Below are 21,529 nucleotides of genomic sequence, written 5' to 3' on the forward strand. Positions count from 1 at the left end.
CCTCTGCTCTGGAGCTTTGAGAAGGATCAGACTGGAGTAGATTACCAACTACTTATCTCGTGTTTAGCCTCCACCAAGCCCAACACACACATACACAAGTAGACTGTGATCATAAAAATAAAATAAAACGCCTCGATTAAAGAAAAATCAAAAAGAATTCTCAGCGCCAGAGTTCATCTTATGTGTTGGTTTTCCACAGGCGAGTTGGTGATCCTCTGCAGCCATGTGTGACCAGACGTTCATGGCGGCCACTTTTGGCCCATGTGACAGCTGTGGGAAAGCAAGTCCTCTGATGAACATCTACATTAAGAGCGAAGCCATCAACTACTGTTCCTTCTGCGTGGAATTGGTAATGCTCTCCTTCAGCATTCATCACTGAACTGCTGCAGAATGATGACATTTATATATATATATATTTATTTATCTTTTTTACTTATTAGCTTTTAGCTTATTTAACTGCTTGTTTCACCTCATCATCCTTTAAAGTGAACCAAATTACAAACTGGTTATTGGTTTCAATCTCAGTGGGTCAATCATCTGTAAGAAGAGACTGACAGATGATTTTTTGATGTAATAAAACATGGATTTAATTCAGTTGTAGAACTGTCCTTTCAATTAGTTATGAATCTCACACACTTTGTGCCCCTTTTCTTGATCTAAAGACTCATCACCCAGCAACACTTTTTGATACACAGCTGTGTTGAAGTATTGCATAAATGCAGAGAAGTTATGACAACTCTGCCTCCTCATTTCCCAGCTGACTCCACACCAGTGTGTGCTGTGGCCGTTTTACCAGTATACACAAGTTATTTAACATGCTATTTCCACATATGTGGATCAGAGAGCTTGGGTATACTTTGATAGGTGACCTGAGGCTAAAATTTACACAATAATTAATAAAAAAAAAGCTACCAGCTTTCAAGAGAGCAACTACTCTCTGCTGCACTACCAGCACTGAGCTAACAGATAAACTCTTTTCAATTACACTACTTTCAGTCCCCTCTTGTTAGCTGGTATTAGCACTACTGCAGTTAGCTTTAATAAGCCAAATCAACCTGAGCTCGATTTGTGCTGTTATTAACAACAAAATGATGTTATCTTTGCAGAGGCACAGTAAAAAGGGAGGCCGACTCCCTGAATCACTACTTTCAGTTTTCTTCCATCCGAAAGATGCTTCTGGGTACCTTTGGATTTAAAAAAAAAGAAAGATAACATATCCATAAAAAAAAGTATATTTTCTACAGTATCCATGTTGAATAAGGCCCAGTTGGAATATTGATATTTTATTTCAGCTCATAATCCTTTCATGGATGTTTTAACCCTCTGTGACTGTATCTGATGGCTGTATGTGTTGTGAGTATCCTTGGAAAATTTTACACTTGGGAGGCATTAACTTGACCCATCATTTCAGAAATATAGCAGGGAGCACCGTGTTGCAGCTGCCTTCGGGTTTTTTAAAAATATCGGCAGAAGTGAACTCTCTAACAACGGGTGGACTAAAAGAATAAAGCAAAAGCTGTGTTTGCTCCGGGTCACTAACGTGTCCACAGCCCACAGTGGCAGTGAACAGCGGGTATGTGGGGGGAGGGTACAGAGCAGAGAGTGGCACGCGCGGTAGCGTCACTGTCGCGCTCGAGGACTATTTCAACAAACCTCTGACAACCGACCTTTCTCCAAAATTCCCCTTGTGTCCCGCTCCCACTCGGCGCCCTTCCCTCCTCCTTTTTCTCTCTTTGTTGTTCGCCTCTCGAAGATGGCTTGTCAGGGGCTCCAGAAAGGGGAAACTCTGGCATCACTGAAGAAGGAAAGCGAGAGTCTGAAGAAGAAGCTGGAGGAGGAGCGGGGGAAGCTCAACGACGTAGAGTGTAAGTGGCTCCATTAAACAAACAAACAAGGGAAAAAACAACCATAAAACTTCACCCACAATACCCCTCTGTCATATTTCACATTGAGGCACGGTTTTGTTTACTTGGACCATGCAGCTGGTTCAGTAATCAGCTGTTATTTGTAGTCAGTTTAGTGATGTTGGTGAAACTGTTGATGGCTTCTGTCACACTCACTGCCCTTCTTCTGTGGTGTGCTTCAGAGCTGCGATGATGCTCCTTACTTACAGTTTTAACACTTGTTCTGCATCTTCGTGGTTCTGCTCACCCACAAAAGCTCATCTTTATGCTTTCACCACAGCTGCAAATGTTGCATATTTTGCAGGGAGAGAAAAAAAAAAAGGATCTGTTGATATGCAAGTAATGACAACGCGAAAGACTGATCTTCCTATTAATAGGAACAATTCAGTATTTTTTTTTTATCACAGTGTGAGTACTTTTTCCATTTTTCCATGGACATTACATAACCTGGTAAGTGTGTGTGTGTGTGTTGCCTCAGTGCACCAGGTGGCTGAGAAGGTGGAGTTGGTGAGTGCTCTCTCCATAAAGACCAGACGTGTACTGAAGGGTCACGGGAACAAGGTGCTGTGCATGGACTGGTGCAAAGACAAACGTCGCCTGGTCAGCTCTTCACAGGTAAACGCAACCCAAACACATGTTAGAAAGTCAGCTTTGCGTGTACGACACAGCAAGGCTTATTTTATGCTGTGTAGCCCTAAAACTCAGGTGTGTTTCTCTAATCTAGGATGGAAAAGTGATTGTCTGGGACGCTTTCACTCTTAATAAGGTGAGTAGACTTCTGGGTTTTTTTGGACTCTGTAATGATACCTGTTAACAGTATTAGTGGAGTTCTGATACTTCTGTGCTGAATATTTGAATGAGTGTAAATCTAAGATTTAAACATTGTTTTACTTTTGAACAGGGTCCTCATTTATCAGTTCAGCAACATAAGTGAACCCATCTGTTGTTAACGTTGACGTTAATGATTAAATCTCACATTAAAGTGATTGAACCGTGCTACAGAATTCATTTTTGCACAGACTTTGAAGCGTGCGCAACAAAATGTTGAGGTCGAGCAGGTGCCCGTAACTCCAAAAGTTACTTTTCCAGTTTTGAATACATCTAAAGCTTTACTCTCATATGTCTGCACCTTGCATTTCTCAGTAACATCACTCAGCCCAAGTAGAAAAAAAAAATGCTCAGATGCACAGCACAGCTGCAGTTGAGCTGGAGGGCCTGCGCTCCTCTACGCCCCCGAGAGGAGGGGAAGTGACTTGATTAGACGGAAATATGCGTTTAAAGATTATCTATCCATCTGGTCCCTTTAAAGACTCTCTGTGCATTAATATGTATGTGTGTGTGTGCGCGTTAATGATAGCCAGGATTTGGCCTGGTTTAGTGGTTTATGTTATGTCTACCTTTACCAGAGGCATGATGCTCTTAATGGAGCACAGGCACGTAATACACACCACGTCCAGTCGTGCAGCTGCTGTGTGTGTATATGTATGTGAGATTATATTAAAAAGAATGTGTTTTTATTTGCAGAGAATGAGTCTTTGTGTGTTTGTGCATGTGTTGTCTCTGTCCTACAGGAGCATGGAGTGACCCTGCCTTGTACATGGGTAATGGCGTGTGCATATGCTCCCTCGGGTTGTGCTGTGGCATGTGGGTGCGTAAAGAGATTTTTTTTGTTTATTCATTTTTGTCACATACTGTATATTCAGCTGATTTGCATTTCTTTCACTTATTATGGAGTGAATTTCTACTTTTCCAAGAAAAGGACCAATGATTAATATTTTAAATGGCTAAAGTTCCTTTTTTTCAAGGGTTTGTGCTTCACACATGCAACTACTTGTTTAAATACTGCATGATTCAAATTAATTTAGAGTAATATGGCTTCATCAGTTATCTGTAAATGTGAGTCATCACGTTACTCGTAATTCCAACTCGATAACCGGGAATATAGTCGGTGGCTTTTTCCATACCGCAGAGAGAAAAATGACTAATTCACAGGCTCAAGATGTTTAAAAAACAGCCCCAGACTAACGTTTCTCCTAACTGAAAACAGGAGCTGCTTATGAACTGCTTAAATGGACTTAAATGCAAAATTCAAATTTTTTTTCTATCTCTCTGGTCAAAGAGAGACTCATTTAGGAACTACCGTTTTCCTTTTAATTTAAAGGAAAAACACTGATTCGTCGATTGCTACAGACCGACAAGCTGCAGCTCATGCGTGTGTCGTGTGTTTGCTGCACCAGTGTCTTATATTTAAAGTTTGTCTTTGAGTCAGCAGATGAGTTATTCCCAAAAATATTGGGTCACAGCGATAGCTGTACGTGACATACATAACCTTTTTTTTATCTCATCTCTGCCTTCTGCTCTTGATCTTGTCCTTATTAATTCAGGCCTGTTGCTGCACAGGCTTGAATGGTGCATTAAACCAAAGTTAAATCCACCATGATACCAAAGTGAAATGAGAGGAAAGTAAGAGTGACCGTTAGCTGACTCTCTCTGACTCACACAAAACACACATAAACACACACACTTGTTGTACTGGTGAATCTCTCCCAGTCTCCCAGCATAGTCATAGAAGACTGTCTGGATGTTATAAACATTACAAACAATGTTAAGTTTGTTTCATTTTGGCAACAGCAGCCATCTCTGTGTTGTGAAGTCAACGTGTATTCAGCTGTTGGTGAGGGGAGGAGCGGTCCGTGGGTCTGGAGCTGGTGCTGTGGGAAGCTTGAGGAGGCCAAGCCTGGGCTTAGTATTAATACTGACGCAAAAGAGAATCGATTTGAATGCTAGTTTTTGGTGTCAAATACAGTATATAGTATCGAATTTTGCTTTTTTGATAACCGTAGTTGGAACTTCGATAAACTGAGTCGGACCCTTTGTGGAGAGTTGCGAAAGGGCTGTGTACAGCTTTATTATTTGTAGTGAGCATAACTACAAGGACTTTGTCACCTCACCGGTAAAACTGACCTTGTTTAACCTTCATTTTTGTCTGCACCTACAGCGGCCTGGACAACAAGTGTTCAGTGATCCCGCTGTCACTAGACAAAGACGAGAACTTGGCTGCAAAAAAGAAGTCTGTCGCCATGCACACCAACTATTTGTCAGGATGCACCTTCACCACCTCTGACATGCAGGTAAGCAGTGATTCCATTATGGGGAGTATACGGGTAGAAGTAATCGGTCTTTGTGAGGTTCTGCTTGGATGTACTCGGTAGTATAATGGGACCAGAGTGTACACACACGCCATGAACCACTCTTGATATAGAACAACAGGACATTTTGAGAGGATTCCCCTGGGCTGACCTGTCTCACCTCACCTGACCTGAGCGCAGCCCTTAATCATCAGCCACAGCAGTGCCACAGCTGGTAAGGTAAATGAAGCACAATATGTGCTACTTTACTGTACATATAATGGAACTAACGTAGCCATCAACAGCTCGGTGGAACATTCTTAAAATGTAGCTGTTTTTTTTAGTACGTTTTGCTTCCAAAAACTTAAACGTTTCACTTCAGATTTTGTCTGTTTGATTTGGAGTTAGAGCCTGTCACTCATCACATCTTTAAATCAAATCTAAAAGGTTCCAACATTTGTATTTACCACCCTCCAAAATGTTCTTTGACAACACTTTAAATATTTTCAGGTCTACTTGACATTACAACTTCTACCATGTTTATCTAAAGCTTGCTGTTTACTCAACTTATATTTAAAATGAGGCTTTCCCCCCCCATCAGAGAAATGACCTGAGATGCTTGCCTTTAATAATTTACTCCCCTCTGGCTCTCGGCTAACCAGTGGAGGGTGGTGGGGAGAGAGATAAGGCAAAGACAGGGGAGAAGAGGAGAGAGGAGATGGATGGCAGGGCTGAGGAGGGGCCAGAGAAGAGAAACAGGAGGATTTAGTCCTCTGTCCTCTGAGTGTATTTATAGACACTGAGTGGCTTTTATCTAGGAGAGAGTGGAGCACAGCGACCCCGAGGGCAGAACATTTAACACAGATACTTGCTGCATCTCTTTTTCTGTTTCCCACACACCTCCCTCCATGTTGCGTATCACATACAAGAATACACAACCACACTGTCACACACACCAGTGTTTATTTGAAGAAGTCTTTGTAGTTTCTGAGGTTCACCAGAGTCACAGTTTAATGGTTGAATTCCCTCCAGTTTGGATTACATAGTTGATTAGTATCTATATGTTTCCATGTAAGAACAGCGATAAACTGTGCTGGTTTTTCCAGCACAACGTAACGTAACTACGTAACTTACCTGTGACATTATGTAACGTACCTGCTGCAGTGACTGAATGTTAAGTTGTACATATAACTCTCACCCAAGCTCGTGTGTTTGCTTTCTATACGGTAACATGCAGGCGGGAAGCAAAGCCAGGCTGATGCAAAAGGTCTCTGTGAAATCGTTAAGTCGTTAAATTGTGGCTCACTCATAATTGCATTCATGTTAAAAGTGGAACCAGCTCTCAGTGCAGGCAGGATGTGATGTGCTTTGTGCCTGAGGTTATCCAGCAGGCGCTCTTTCATCAACCAGCCACCTGAGATCTCTGATGTCTGCGTGTGTCTCAGAATCGTTTTTCATCAGTGGATTTGCTGACATTTTAGCATTTTGTGTGCTGCTTTGTATTGTTTCTAAGTAGATGAGCAACGTCCAGTCTTGTTCTATGCTGGCAAGGAGGCGCTGATCTGAGCCTTTTGCTCTGTGCATTGAATGTGTCTCTATGCCTTTGCATGTCTGCTTCATTTCCCAATATTCTGAGGTCATTAGTCATCTCCAGGGCAATTGTACCTCTTCCTCATATTGAATAACAACTATGACCTTTGCTTTATCATGTGCAGGTTCACCTGGAACGAGGGTCACTTGAAATAAATAAATATTGTGAGAAATGAATACCAGCCTTCAAAACTATACAAGAGAGGAATCAAACACTCCTAAAATGTCAGGTTTATATTTGGTGATTTCATTTCTCTTTTGGAAGTTTTGCTCTAAATGTGAGAATTGAAAGTAAAACCAGTAGCTAAAGCCATACGTGAAGAAGAAAAAGGAAAAAGAAAAGGGGAACAGATAACTCCAGAAACGCATCCAGTGTGTCGACGTCTGTGGCTTGAAAAGTTATTTTGTTTCTTCGGCCCTTTCATGCATTGCAGCAGCTACATTAGACAGCTGATTAAAAGCCATTTTCTTGCGCATGTGTGGCTTTTAATAGTGTGGCACCTCAGCTGGGTGTTGCTTGAAAGGCATCCACGACAGATGCCGCTATCGTGTCAGCTGGCTCCTCTCGATGCTTGAAGAGCAGCCGCTCCCAAATCACTGAACCCGCTCACTCTTTCACTGAGACTCGGCCCACTCTTTCTATTAAAAATGTCATTTGGGACTAATGGTAACTGTCACCTATGTTCACTCTTTGTATGCACCAGCTGTCCGGCTACATCCAGTTTTGATAGAGCCCAATCTGGCTTCCTCTTTTCTAATTCATACTCGTGTGGTTGGCTTATGTCTCGTTCAGTGGCTGGTTCACAGAATTTAAAGCTGTAGGCTGACATATCAACTTCCCTCATAAATAATACTATATTGCAGATGAATGCTGTTGAGATGTAGTTTACTTCATTGGGATTGTTAAGATGCCACAAAATAATCTTGCTGTTCGTGCCTCGGCCTCCATCCAACCTGCTGAGGCTGACGACAGCTTTTTGTTTCCCTGTGTTTTTGCCCTCATTCTTGTTTCGGTGTGTGCGTGCGTGCGCATATCTCACTGTGTGTGTACATTGTGCCTAACAGCTCTTGACCTCCAGCGGTGACGGTACATGCGCCTTGTGGGATGTGGAGAGCGGGCAGCTGCTGCAGAGTTTCCACGGTCACACGGCTGATGTCTTGTCCCTGGACCTCGCTCCATCCGAGACCGGAAACACTTTTGTCTCTGGGGTGAGAGTCACTGGTCTGCGTTTGAAATAAATGTGGCCATGGAGAAACCGTGCAAACCAAGTTCCTCTTTCCGTGTAGTTTTGGTGAAACTAACGTACTGAAGAACCTGCATTTGTAACACACCACACCTGTGTTTTCTCGTTATTTTTTTTGTGATTGCGTGTGCGTTGTCAGGGCTGCGATATGAAGGCCAATGTGTGGGACATGCGCTCTGGACAGAACATCCAGTCATTTGAAAGCCATGAGTCCGACATCAACTGTGTAAAGTGAGTCCTTTCCTTTGATTGAAAAAAACAAAACAAAACTAAAGTATTGCCCCTTTTATTCCTCTTTTTTTTTTTTAAAAAAAAGAAGAGGATAGATGCTCTGTAAATGACAAAAATGTGAAGAAAACACGTTGAACTGATTATACTGTAAAAATGTTTATCTTATAGATTAAAGTAAAACTAAGTCAAAGCTGCGGCTTGGTGAGGCTTTTCAAGCAGCAAACCTATAAACTTGTCTAAAATGAACAACAGAATCACTCAGGTTTCTTTCATACAAAGAGTATATTAGTACAGCAACATATCTAATTCTCCCCTTGGCTGTTTGTGTCCAGGTACTACCCCAGTGGAGATGCATTTGCATCTGCCTCAGATGATGCCACAGTGAGTCACATTTGACCTCTGCTTATCTTACGTTTGATCATGAGACAACAATGGGTGTCCTACCATTCTTAGTGCCTATGCCGAAAAGTAACACGGTTTTAATGGTAGCGACATTAAAACGGCTTGTGTATAAAAGATAAATAAATAAGAGTGACAAATACAAATACAGACGCCCCTTAAAGCTAAAACTGACCCATCGTCTTTTCATGATATAATTGCTGTGCATGTTACACCTACTGCAGTAATTTTACCGTTGTGCGTCCTGTTTGTGTCTGCGTTGCTGCGTGCTTGTTGGTGCTTCTCAGTGCCGCTTCTATGATTTGAGAGCTGACCGTGAAGTCGCCGTCTACCAGAAGGACAGCGTCCTCTTCGGTGCATCGAGCGTGGACTTCTCTATGAGTGGTGAGGAGTTTGTGTAAAACTTTTAATCTGATGTGCTAAATAAAGTTGGTCTTTAATCAAACTACCTTAAGAAGAAATGCCAGATCAGAACACACTTCATCTTTGTGACCTCTGCTCTGTCTCCCATATAAACCTGTTGCATGTGATGACTGTGCACTAGTTAATTGTCAGATTAGTTAGTGTCGGATGAAGCATTGATCCCTGTGTCTCATCTAAATCTGTGACTGCCTCCACTTCCCCTTATTCCAAAATCCCCCACTTCCCCTTTTACCTATCCCACCCACGCTTCCACCAGGCCGCCTGCTTTTCGCTGGTTACAATGACTACACCATCAATGTGTGGGACGTTTTGAAGGGAACTCGAGTTTCCATCCTGTTTGGCCACGAGAACCGCGTCAGCAGAGTCAGAGTGTCACCTGATGGCACGGCACTGTGCTCGGCTTCCTGGGACAACACTTTACGGGTGAGCGGGAGTTTCCCCACGTAACTTTCCCATGAGTTGTATAGTCCTCAGGTTGTTGTTTAAGAGGAAGACATTTAGATGTTTTGGAATGGTATAGACCTTAATCCAACTGGGAATCAGCGTTGTAACTAACCCGTGGCAGTGCACCAACCACAAGGAAAGGGGCAAAAGTCACCGAGAGAAATATCACAAAAGACTTCCTGTAATTAGAAAAAAGGCTCCCTTTCTTGTGGGTTTCATAATTAAAGATATTTTGCACCTGGGATGTTGTGTTGCTCAAATTGGGGATGTCCCAGTAAACCAGTATTGATGATAATTGTGACATTTAAAAAAAAATATATCAAAATCATGATGACTTAACATAATGATCTGTTCTTGACTGATAGAATAAGGAGAAAAAAAGGTCCCTGGTCATAGACTGATAAAGCTATAACAATGTTATCGTGATTGCTTTTTGGCCATGTTGTGAAAATCTAACACCGTGACAGACCCTCTCATCAAATGATACAAAACACAATGCAGTCATGTTCTAATGATTTAAACCCCGTATTTAATCAGCTCAAAGACAGCTGACTGAAGGTTGTTCTTTTAAAAGTATCGTGCATGCTAATTCAGCGACTATCTCCAAAAACGGTGGGGAAAGGAAAGGAAAGGAACATAAAACACTGTAAAACAAGTTTAGTCTCACCTCAAACAGCCGATGGATCGTCTCACAGCTACATAAAGGGTCCATTGGCAGCAGGTCGGTAACGAGACTGAAGGTAAAAACAACCCGTGTGATCCAACACAAAGGTAAACGTGGCCTTGGGTTAGGATTAAGAGTAAGAATACAGATTTCTAATAAAGATGAGTGTTAACTTATCAGTTTTAATATGTAGTGTATTGTCTTTGTACTGTGTGCTATTTTCAAGTTAAAACAAAGTGACCCACGGTGCTACTTTCTGATTTTACACTCTGTACCACTTGTTTTCCTACAGATTTGGGCCTAGAGTCGTCCTTGTGGTTTTGTTCCAGTGAGGCCGACCGGTGCTCCAGGTCCCTGCATGGTATCAACACTACTGCGAGAGAGATTTGATGCAAGTTTGACACAGAAGCGCAAACATCTTTGTAACACGTCTGAAAGAGAGTATTTAATAGCTGCCTATTTAAACAGAAAGTATTTGTTATTGTTAGCTTCATGGCTGATATTGCATAATCATACAAGTGTCATAACTTATATATGTAGCAGGGTAATAATTATTTGTGTAAAAGAACAAAATAACTTGAAGAAATCAAACATATTTGTGACCGCCATGTAGGCTTACAGACAATAATGAGTGTAAATGAGTAGTTTTTGTCTTAAAGCAAGCCAACTTTTAAATGTAACCACTGTTCAACCGTTTAGGTCGGTTTCCTGTGAAAAAAGAAATAAAGAGGATTTTCAGTATGTTCTGTTTTTTGTATCGACCACTTGGGGCCCGGATCTCGCCTTCTGCCACGGCTCCTCTGTGCCATTTTTATTTGAATCATTATCGACTTCATTCAGAGGCAGCAGGATATCAGGAGTGTTTGTAAATCATCTGATTTTGACCGACTGGGTCTCACAGCTCTGAGGATGACCCATATTCATTCCAAATGTCTGTAACCAGCACAGAATGATTCCCTCAAGGGGTCCATACCCTACCCAAACTGGGACTGTGTGTGCTGCTGTGCTGTGGCGTTGCCTTTGAGGAGAGGCCAGATCTCTGCCCAGCTTTGGAGATTGAACTGATACCTGTCCGATACCACTTGTGAACATTATTGAACATTATCTGAATTCTCAAAGGACCACAGTCCTGATCTTGTGTATCTGGACCCAGTGATCCACATTCATCTCAGGTCGAAAATGTATAAGCAGACACTCTGAGCCTGTTTGAGCCGTGTGATCCATCGAAACCTTTGATGACGGCACAAAAGATTTAATAATCGAGAAGCTAAAATATGCAAAACGCTGCTGGATTCCCTACGTTTTACAAAAAACAGAACTAAGCTTACTTCATTATAGCACTTGGTTTTGTGATGTAACATGCAGTCTGGCCACAGTTTGTTCCCTGAAAGAACATACTCTGTACTTTCACACCACTGTTTGTCAGTTTCTGTGCCTTCAAACCATTATTGATCATACAGTGTATTTGACATGTCTTAATTATTTTTACAGAGGTAAACTCATAACTCAGGAGAAACTCCATAATGTTTTATTGCATCAAATCTACTTTCCACGTGTTTGGAAAGTTGTTTCTCTGCTTTTTGAACTACAGCATACACACAGCTAAGAGTAGCTACATCTAGCCTACATCTTTTTTTTTTTTAGATATAATTTTGATGACAATTAACATACATGAAACTGATGTAATTCTATATTTCAGATGATCACATTCACAACAGTGTTTTTCAGCAGCTCTTCAAGAAGGAACTTGTAAGATGGAGCTTTTTTTCTTCTTCTGTTTACACATTAGCCTGCAAAAAAGAATTCAAAGAAAGACACCTGGGGGGAAACACCAGGTTAAATCAAAATGGAGAAAGAAGGATGGGTTTACTTTAGGGAATTAACATGTAGTGAAAGTACCTAAATATATCAACAGCGTTGCACCTTCTGCCATAAATTTGGTTATGTACACTCTTTGTTTCACTTCCTGATGCTGGTTATTGGTGTGCAGCTTTTCTGTTAAAAAGTCCTAAAACCTTAATCTTTTCTCAGATCTCGCAGTGCTGAGGAAATGAGTGAAATCGGCTTTAATTTTACCCCAGAAAAGCACACTTGTGAATCTGCGTGTACGTGAAATAAGTGTTCGAGTGTTGTTCTGCTTTAATGAAAGACACAAGTAATCCATGTTTAAAATGACCTCATATCGGTGCAGACCTCCCCTGAGTTGATAACCCACTGTGGCGGGCTTTTGTTTTCAAGAGAGTTTCCATGAAGCGACACGGTGTGGGTACTTTTGTGGGTTTTCCTGACACTGGGGGCGGAGCCAGACGATAAATGCGCACCCAACTGGGGGTGAAGCGGTGACTGTACCGAGGTTCTCCTTCCGCCGTCTGGATGTGCAGAGAGCCGTCTGATATCGCTGGGAGGGTAAGCTTTTTGTTCAGTCTCCGCACAGGAAAAATGTATTTTACAGATAAGTGGTTGTCACTGTGAAAACGAAGAGTCAAAGTACACCGAAATGTTTGTGCAGTCGTCGGTTGCTTGGCTGCCGTAGTTAAGTTAGCTCCTTTTAGTCTTTGTGAACCGTCCTTTGTGTCCTCCATTTCTCTGGTGACAGTCGGCGGAAGAAAAAAGGAAGCAGGCGAACGAACTTCAAGTTCGCCGGTTAAACACCCTGAAAAGAAGGAAAATAACGTTAAGCAGCAGCCCTCAAACTGCTGCTGTAATTGTAATGTGTATTTACTGATGGCAAATGAAGCTGCGTGTAGTCTTCAGCAGAAGCCGGCTCGGGTTAACAGAGAGCTAATTCTAGCTATTTCTTTGCAGTTCATGGAGCCGTTGCTGTTAACTGTCTGACCTTAACGACACGTCGCTCGCTGACGTACATTAAGTTTGGGATTTCTGCCCGATAACTTGAGGTGGACCGTATATTTATAATTATGAGACAACAAGTCGTAATTATGAGGGAGGTGACAATGGGTTTTGTTGAAGTTCCATTAAAGGCTACATAGGAAAGCGGGTGAGACCGTGCTTAGTTTATCCCGAGTGTCTGGAAGCTCATTTACATCAAGAGTCAAAATATGCCTCTTAATCACAACCCAGCTACTAAGGCTTGTCTCTGTAATTCTCAGGGTTTGTTTCTAACGTCGTTAGCTTGATTATGGTGACTGGAGGTAAGGGCAAACCCTGAATGACTATCGCTTTGGTCAGCTGACAAACATTTCTTGTCACATCAGCAAACCATATTTGTTATTCTTTATGGCTGCTCAGCAACTGCATCGTTGTGTCATCAGTTTGTTAAGATGTGTTTTTTTTTCCCCCTCCCTCTTAGAAAATGTCCAGTGGGCTGTGGAAAGAGACCCGGGCTTTAGCAGAGGATTACCTGCGCCTGTGCAGCGCAAGCCCACGTCCAGCCCCTCCACCTCCCAGCGGGTCAGCCGCTGCCATGAGGCGCCTGGCTCAGGACACGGAGATGCTGAACCAGGCCCGCTTCCACTCTCTCGCTCAGAGCTTCCTGAACAAATGCGGGCCGGACCTTTGCTCCAGCCTCAGGAAGGTGATGGAGGAGATGGTGGGAGATGGACACTTGAACTGGGGGAGGGTTGTTACCATTTTCTCCTTCACCGGGGTGCTGTTCAGACAGCTGCAGGAGCAGAAGGGCACAAAGCTGGGGCTGGACCCCGGGCAGCGGCAGGAACTGGGACAGGGGCCCATAAACTGCCAGGCACTGGCAGAGACCATAGCTGACTACCTTGGAGAGCACAAGAAAGACTGGCTGTTGGAGAATGATGGATGGGTATGTTTCTGCGCACGCCTTCTCCAAAGCGTACACCAGCTACCGTAGAGTCCAGAAAATAAAAGTAGCCTTAGATAAGAGCGGTGTAGATGGTATCTAGGGCAGTAAGCCAGCCTAAAGTGAAATATCTCAAACTGAAAGCGGTGTTAACAGTTGGAAACCACCTCTTCTGACGCAATCATGTTTGTTTCCTGCCGAGGTTAATGTTTAAATTTATGACTGAAAGAAAGGCCGTTTCTTCTAGTTGCGCCTTATCAGAGAGATGTTTGCCCCAATGAGATGAGCTCAGGGTCGTGATCAAACAACATTTAGATTACTTTAGAGTATTTATTTATGTACGGCGTGTCTTAACGGAACAGAAGCAACTACAGACCCTTGTTGTTGCCTATTCACAAGAAAAACTCAACGGGAACATTATGGTTCAGTCTGGGTCGACTAAAGTCACAGATGCTTTGACAAACTGAGCCCAGCATAAGTAGAATGCCTCCTTTTATGAATGGGCTCACCCAACAGCCATGTCAACACACACACACACACTTCCCCCTCCTTTCTTCAGCTGGCAGCTGGTTTCGACAGACGCATAACCAGCTCTGCCAGATGGACAGTCAAAGCTGTATTGAATTTGGCATTATCCACGCTGCACGTTGGGGTTGTACGACCAGAAAAACAAGCGCCTGTAAAGCGGTGAGAACACCTGGAGCTGAGAGCAGGTGCACGCTGCTGCACAAAAGTGTTGTGCTTCAGTTTGAAAACACAACAAAGAAATACAGCTGTGGGAGTGTGTTAACAGCCTCAGACTTGCCCCGGTTTTTTGTTTGTTTTTATACTCTTGCTTAAAGAACTAGAACGAAGACGCTGACATGAGTTTATAGCTGGTGTGATGCCTCTTTTTCTCATTGTAAGCTGAGGTTTTTAACTCTGAAAGGACTGTTTAGCTGTCGGGACATATCAAAGGTTGCAGATATCAACGTCAACTTCCCAATGTAAATGTCTCTTCCTTTTCCCTGTGAGAGCTGTTGGCGACTGGAACAGTTCCAAAATATGCTCCGTTTGTGCCTCAGATTTTTTAAAACCTGTGTATAAATGTTATTTTAACCATTTTTTTCTTTTTTTTCCTCCTGTAGGAAGGGTTCTGCAAGTTCTCCTGCAATGCCAGAGAGGTGAGTGAGGACTCGTCCATGAAGACGGCGCTGTTTGCTGCTGCTGGTGTCGGCATCGCTGGGCTCACCTTCCTCCTGGTGCGCTAAGCTAGGTTTCTGCATCCTGCAGTCGGGTTCTCAATTTGGCACAATAAGTAGATATTTGAATTCTTAACACAAGTGCTGCGAAACAAGCTTAATCTGTTGTGATCTCATGTTGGCTGAATGTTTGCACATGCTCCCCCACACGAAAAACCTTGTTTCTGTCACTCGCTCCTTAAGATTGTAGTAACGATTTGAATGCCTTGGGGAAATGTTGGCATGACTGGCATTAGTTTGCATATCTTTGGTCAATTACTGAAGCACAGGATTCAGCTCTGAATTACTGTCAAAGTTTATTTTTCTTCCAGCCGTGCAGCTAAAGGACTTAATTTCACTTTCCCCACAGATTTGGTTTTAAATTTCAAAATGATCAGCTGCCTTTTCTGTTCTATCCGTGTGTTTACCCGAGTTGTGTATGTTCTGAGTAGATTCCAGTGAATAATGTGTAAATTAATATATTATATTTATATAGAATGAATCCTTAAGCAGTGGCCACCTTTTTTTCTATCTGATCCACAGCTAATTCCTTTGTTTAACCTACTTTTTTCTCTTTTGTTTAAAGAGTTTTTGCGTGTGTGTGTGAAATGTCTGTGATTTTCAAGGTCAGCACAGCGGCGATGACCTCACAATGGTGCTATGATATGTTGTAAATTGTTTCATACCAATCTACCAAACCAGGGACCAATCTGATGTATCTCTTTATCACAAATTGTTTGTATGGCATTCTTTTACCCCTCCAAAAAAAAAAAAATCTAATTATATTTTTACATTGTTTTGTTCTATTTATTTGTCAATGTTTTGTAATAAAAGAAAGAAGCGTGATTCCTTGGATGGTGACGTCACCTTTCTGTTTTCTCTCGAAATGTTTCCCGGGAAACGAGAGCGGTAAAGGTCTCTCCCTCCATTCATGTGCAGACGCATCTTTATGAATAAGATATGCTCTGTCTGTTCCGACCATAACTGCTCCAGTTACAGCTAAGAAGAAGGAAGAAATGTCCAGCTCGGGTATCGGCTGAGATTAAACGCCCACTAGTTTGTTCTGAATGCAGGTTAGAACATGAGTTACTCGTCATTTGTTCACTTCCAAAATTAGGCACACAGAAAAAAAAAATAGAAATTGGCGACAGAAGAAATTCCTAACTATGTTACAGATGTTAAACTTAAACAGGGATATCCTTCCAAGAGTAATTGTTCAGCTGCTCTTTGGACTTTTTTACCACGGAGTCTTTCCAAAAGCATCGTCAGTTTCTGTGCCGCTGCCGTCAGCATGACGTCTTTAGCATCGAAATGCTGCGTTTCCAGTAGAACAGCAGACTAGCTGCGGTTGCTATTTTATCTGTATGTCATGCATCATTCTGCTGTGGTTGGACGACACGCTTCCACGTTCAGCTGCTGGCTGTGAGCAGCTTCTGCCACTGGAGGGCAATGAGTGACAGCGGAGTCCACCTCACTTCAACAGGAAGTGTGCCCAGCGCTTTTATTACCCAGCGAACTTTACGGCGAGAAGAGCTGAAGGCAATACGTTTCCATCTGCATGCAAAGCAGTGCGGACCAAAGGGGCTGCAGGCCCTGCACATTTCCTGGTTGTTCTTCCTGTTGGTGATTGGAATGAATGTTTCACGAGCTGCACCTCTGAGCTATTTTAAAGAACTGGTCGATCAATGGATTATTTCAAGCTTCACTGAATCCTGTTCATTAGTGAAAGTCCAGATCCACCTGAGAGCAGCTTTTCACTTTAAAACGCACACAAAGAAAAGCGCTTGAGAGAAGTTTTGAAAATGAAGCCAACAGATTGCTTCTAACCCATTCTTATCTAATGACTCATGAAAGTGAGCCACTCTTAGATGTTTTATAGATAACTAGTTGCTCCTCATCATTTGCCTGAAAGCGTTAGACTTTTCAATTTGTTCAAAAGAATTGACAAGTTGCATTTTCATGAAGGGAAGTTGGCATTGGGACGACATGAGTTCTGAGAATTTTAAATACTTCAAAGTCACAGTAACTGTAAAAGAGGAAGGAAACAATGGGTTTCAAATGTAATGAGCAGATATCAGTTATAATCTGCACACACGATCCGCATCTTTAAAGCACACACCTCACCTCAGACATCTGAAGCAATCGAACAGAAAGATACGAAGATGTCTGCCAACGGGCTCCAGCTCACAGTACCGTCCAAACAAAGCTGGCGATGATGCCATCTCACAAACTAACGTTAAAACTGTCTCATTTTCAAACAAACCTGGAATTAATGAGAAAGATTGAGAATCTAAAGAACACACGAGTACAAAGGTGTTGAATGTTTTTTACATACAGGCATCAAAAGATTACACCAGGCTTTGTTCACAGAGAGAAAGAAAAATAACTTCATCACAGATAAAGTTTGATAGATGAAAAGATCACATGACTCTTGAGTCTCGTCCATACACATCTCCTCAGGTGGAGAAACAAGTCCAAGGTCCTGTGGGTCGGGCTGTGACGCATGGAAGCGCTCTGAGTGGATGATGGCATGCTTCCACCCTCTGATGAGCATCTTTATGCAGAAAGATTTGCATCAGGACATGAATGTATGAATGCATGTACGTATGAATGTATGAATTAATGTATATATTCATGAATGTATGTATGTTTGTATGTATGTATGAATTACTGTATATATTCATGTATGCATGTATGCATGTATGTATGTGTGTATGAATGAATGTATGTATGCATGTACGTATGTATGAATGTATGTATGTTTCTATGTATGAATTAATGTATATATTCATGTATGTATGTTTGTATGCATGAATGTATGTATGTTTGGATGTATGCATGTATGTGTGTATGAATGAATGTATGTATGCATGTACGTATGAATGTATGAATTACTGTATATATTCATGCATGTATGTATGTATGTATGAATGAATGTTTTTATGTATGTATGTATGTATGTTTGTATGAATGAATGTTTTTATGTATGTATGTATGTTTGTATGCATGAATGTATGTATGTTTGGATATATGTATGTATGTATGTATGTATGAATGAATGCATGTATGCATGTATGCATGAATGTATGAATTACTGAATATATTCATGAATGTATGTATGAATGTATGTATGTATGTATGGATGTTTGTATGTATGAATGTATGTATGATGTTTGTATGAATAAATGTTTTTATGTATGTATGTATGAATGTTTTTATGTATGTATGTATGAATGTATGAATGTTTTTATGTATGTATGTATGTATGAATGAATATATGTATGTATGAATGTATGTATGCATGTATGGATGTTTGTATGTATGTATCTATGTATGATGTTTGTATGAATAAATGTTTTTATGTATGTATCTATGAATGTATGTTTGTATGTATGTATGAATTAATGTATATATTCATGAATGTATGTATGTATGAATGTATGAATGTATGTATGTATGAATGAATGTATGAATGTATATATGTATGAATGAATGTATTTATGTATGTATGTATGAATGAATATATGCATGTATGGATGTTTGTATGTATGTATCTATGTATGATATTTGTATGAATAAATGTTTTTATGTATGTATGTATGAATGTTTTTATGTATGTATGAATGTATGTATGTATGAATGTACGTATGAATGTATGAATTACTGTATATATTCATGTATGTATGTATGTATGAATATGCATGTATGGATGTTTGAATGTATGTATCTATGTATGATGTTTGTATGAATGAATGTTTTTATGTATGTATGTATGTTTGTATGCATGAATGTATGTATGTTTGGATATATGTATGTATGTATGTATGTATGTGTGTATGAATGAATGCATGTATGCATGTATGCATGAATGTATGAATTACTGTATATATTCATGAATGTATGTATGTATGTATGTATGGATGTTTGTATGTATGAATGTATGTATGATGTTTGTATGAATAAATGTTTTTATGTATGTATGTATGAATGTTTTTATGTATGAATGTTTTTATGTATGTATGTATGTATGAATGAATATATGTATGTATGTATGAATGAATGTATGTATGCATGTATGGATGTTTGTATGTATGTATCTATGTATGATGTTTGTATGAATAAATGTTTTTATGTATGTATCTATGAATGTATGTTTGTATGTATGTATGAATTAATGTATATATTCATGAATGTATGTATGTATGAATGTTGTTATGTATATTTGTATGAATAAATGTTTTTATGTATGTATGTATGAATGTTTTTATGCATGTATGGATGTTTGTATGTATGAATGTACGTATGAATGTATGAATTACTGTATATATTCATGTATGTATGTATGTATGCATGTATGTATGTATGTTTGTATGAATTAATGTTTTTATGTATGTATGTATGATGTTTGTATGAATGTATGTATGAATCTATGTATGTATGAATGTATGTATGTATTAATGAATATATGTATGTATGTATGAATGAATGTATGAATGTTTTTATGTATGTATGTATGTATGAATAAATATATGCATGTATGGATGTTTGTATGTATGTATGTATGTATGATGTTTGTATGAATAAATGTTTTTATGTATGTATGTATGAATGTTTTTATGTATGTATGTATGTATGTATGAATGAATGTATGAATGTTTTTATGTATGTATGTATGTATGTATGAATCTATGTATGTATGAATGTATGTATGTATGTATTGATGAATATATGTATGTATGTATGAATGAATGTATGAATGTTTTTATGTATGTATGTATGTATGAATAAATATATGCATGTATGGATGTTTGTATGTATGTATGTATGTATGATGTTTGTATGAATAAATGTTTTTATGTATGTATGTATGAATGTTTTTATGTATGTATGTATGAATGAATGTATGAATGTTTTTATGTATGTATGTATGTATGTATGTATGAATGAATATATGCATGTATGGATGTTTGTATGTATGAATCTATGTATGTATGAATGAATGTAAGTATGTATGAATTAATGTATATATTCAAGAATGTATGTATGTATGAATGTATGCATGTACGTATGAATGTATGAATTACTGTATATATTCATGTATGTATGTATGTATGCATGTATGTATGTATGTTTGTATGAATTAATGTTTTTATGTATGTATGTATGATGTTTGTATGAATGTATGTATGAATCTATGTATGTATGAATGTATGTATGTATGTATTAATGAATATATGTATGTATGTATGAATGAATGTATGAATGTTTTTATGTATGTATGTATGTATGAATAAATATATGCATGTATGGATGTTTGTATGTATGTATGTATGTATGATGTTTGTATGAATAAATGTTTTTATGTATGTATGTATGAATGTTTTTATGTATGTATGTATGAATGAATGTATGAATGTTTTTATGTATGTATGTATGTATGAATGAATATATGCATGTATGGATGTTTGTATGTATGAATCTATGTATGTATGAATGAATGTATGTTTGTATGTAAGTATGTATGAATTAATGTATATATTCAAGAATGTATGTATGTATGAATGTATGCATGTACGTATGAATGTATGAATTACTGTATATATTCATGTATGTATGTATGTAGGAATGAATATATGCATGTATAGATGTTTGTATGAATAAATGTTTTTATGTATGTATGTATGTATGAATGTATGTATGTATGAATGAATGTATGTTTGTATGTATGTATGTATGAATGTATGCATGTACGTATGAATTACTGTATATATTCATGTATGTATGTTTGTATGCATGAATGTATGTATGTTTGGATGTATGTATGTATGTATGTATGTATGAATTAATGTATATATTCATGAATGTATGTATGTATGCATGTATGTGTGTATGAATGAATGTATGTATGCATGTAGGTATGAATGTATGAATTACTGTATATATTCATGAATGTATGTATGCATGTATGCATGCATGCATGTATGTATGTATGAATGAATATATGTATGCATGTATGTTTGAATGTATGAATTACTGTATATATTCATGCATGTATGTATGAATGAATATGTGCATGTATGGATGTTTGAATGTATGTATCTATGTATGATGTTTGTATGAATGAATGTTTTTATGTATGTATGTATGTTTGTATGCATGAATGTATGTATGTTTGGATATATGTATGTATGTATGTATGTATGTATGAATTACTGTATATATTCATGTATGTATGTATGTATGTATGTATGTGTGTGTGTATGAATGAATATATGTATGCATGTATGTTTGAATGTATGAATTACTGTATATATTCATGTATGTATGCATGAATGTTTGAATTACTGTATATATTCATGTATGTATGCATGTATGCATGTACGTATGAATGTATGAATTACTGTATATATTCATGAATGTATGTATGAATGTATTTATGTATGTATGTATGGATGGATGGATGGATGGATGTTTGTATGTATGCATGATGTTTGTATGAATAAATGTTTT

At 39.2% G+C, this 21,529-nt stretch overlaps 1 protein-coding gene across 3 annotated transcripts; it reads left to right on the top strand.

Moving 5' to 3' along the window:
* Positions 1-1,589: 1,589 nt before the first annotated feature.
* LOC140301674 (guanine nucleotide-binding protein subunit beta-5b-like) lies at positions 1,590-15,588 on the top strand. Of its 3 annotated transcripts, XM_072380255.1 has the most exons (12): positions 1,601-1,865; positions 2,383-2,519; positions 2,629-2,670; positions 3,476-3,552; positions 4,903-5,035; positions 7,688-7,831; positions 8,006-8,097; positions 8,430-8,478; positions 8,784-8,880; positions 9,176-9,342; positions 13,674-13,802; positions 14,927-15,588. In XM_072380255.1, exons 1-12 carry the CDS (start codon positions 1,754-1,756, stop codon positions 15,047-15,049), a joined length of 1,302 nt encoding a protein of 433 aa, XP_072236356.1. In that variant the 5' UTR covers positions 1,601-1,753; the 3' UTR covers positions 15,050-15,588. The 3 variants fall into 3 exon arrangements, with proteins under 3 accessions (XP_072236354.1, XP_072236356.1, XP_072236355.1); XM_072380253.1 differs by lacking the exons at positions 13,674-13,802; positions 14,927-15,588 and adding an exon at positions 10,320-10,427 and having other exon boundaries at positions 1,590-1,865; XM_072380254.1 differs by lacking the exons at positions 1,601-1,865; positions 2,383-2,519; positions 2,629-2,670; ... (5 more) ...; positions 8,784-8,880; positions 9,176-9,342 and adding an exon at positions 12,353-12,433 and having other exon boundaries at positions 13,338-13,802.
* Positions 15,589-21,529: the final 5,941 nt, after the last annotated feature.

Source organism: Leuresthes tenuis, unplaced genomic scaffold (genome assembly GCF_036924035.1).
Source record: "Leuresthes tenuis unplaced genomic scaffold, fLeuTen1.0.hap1 SCAF_2, whole genome shotgun sequence".
NCBI lineage: Eukaryota > Metazoa > Chordata > Actinopteri > Atheriniformes > Atherinopsidae > Leuresthes > Leuresthes tenuis.

Coding starts and splice junctions, on each gene's coding strand:
- LOC140301674 (XM_072380255.1), top strand. CDS start 1,754: ATGGCTTGTCAGGGGCTCCAGAAAGGGGAAACTCTGGCATCACTGAAG. Junction 1,866..2,382: donor GAAGCTCAACGACGTAGAGT/GTAAGTGGCTCC, acceptor GTGTTGCCTCAG/TGCACCAGGTGGCTGAGAAG. Junction 8,098..8,429: donor TCCGACATCAACTGTGTAAA/GTGAGTCCTTTC, acceptor GTTTGTGTCCAG/GTACTACCCCAGTGGAGATG.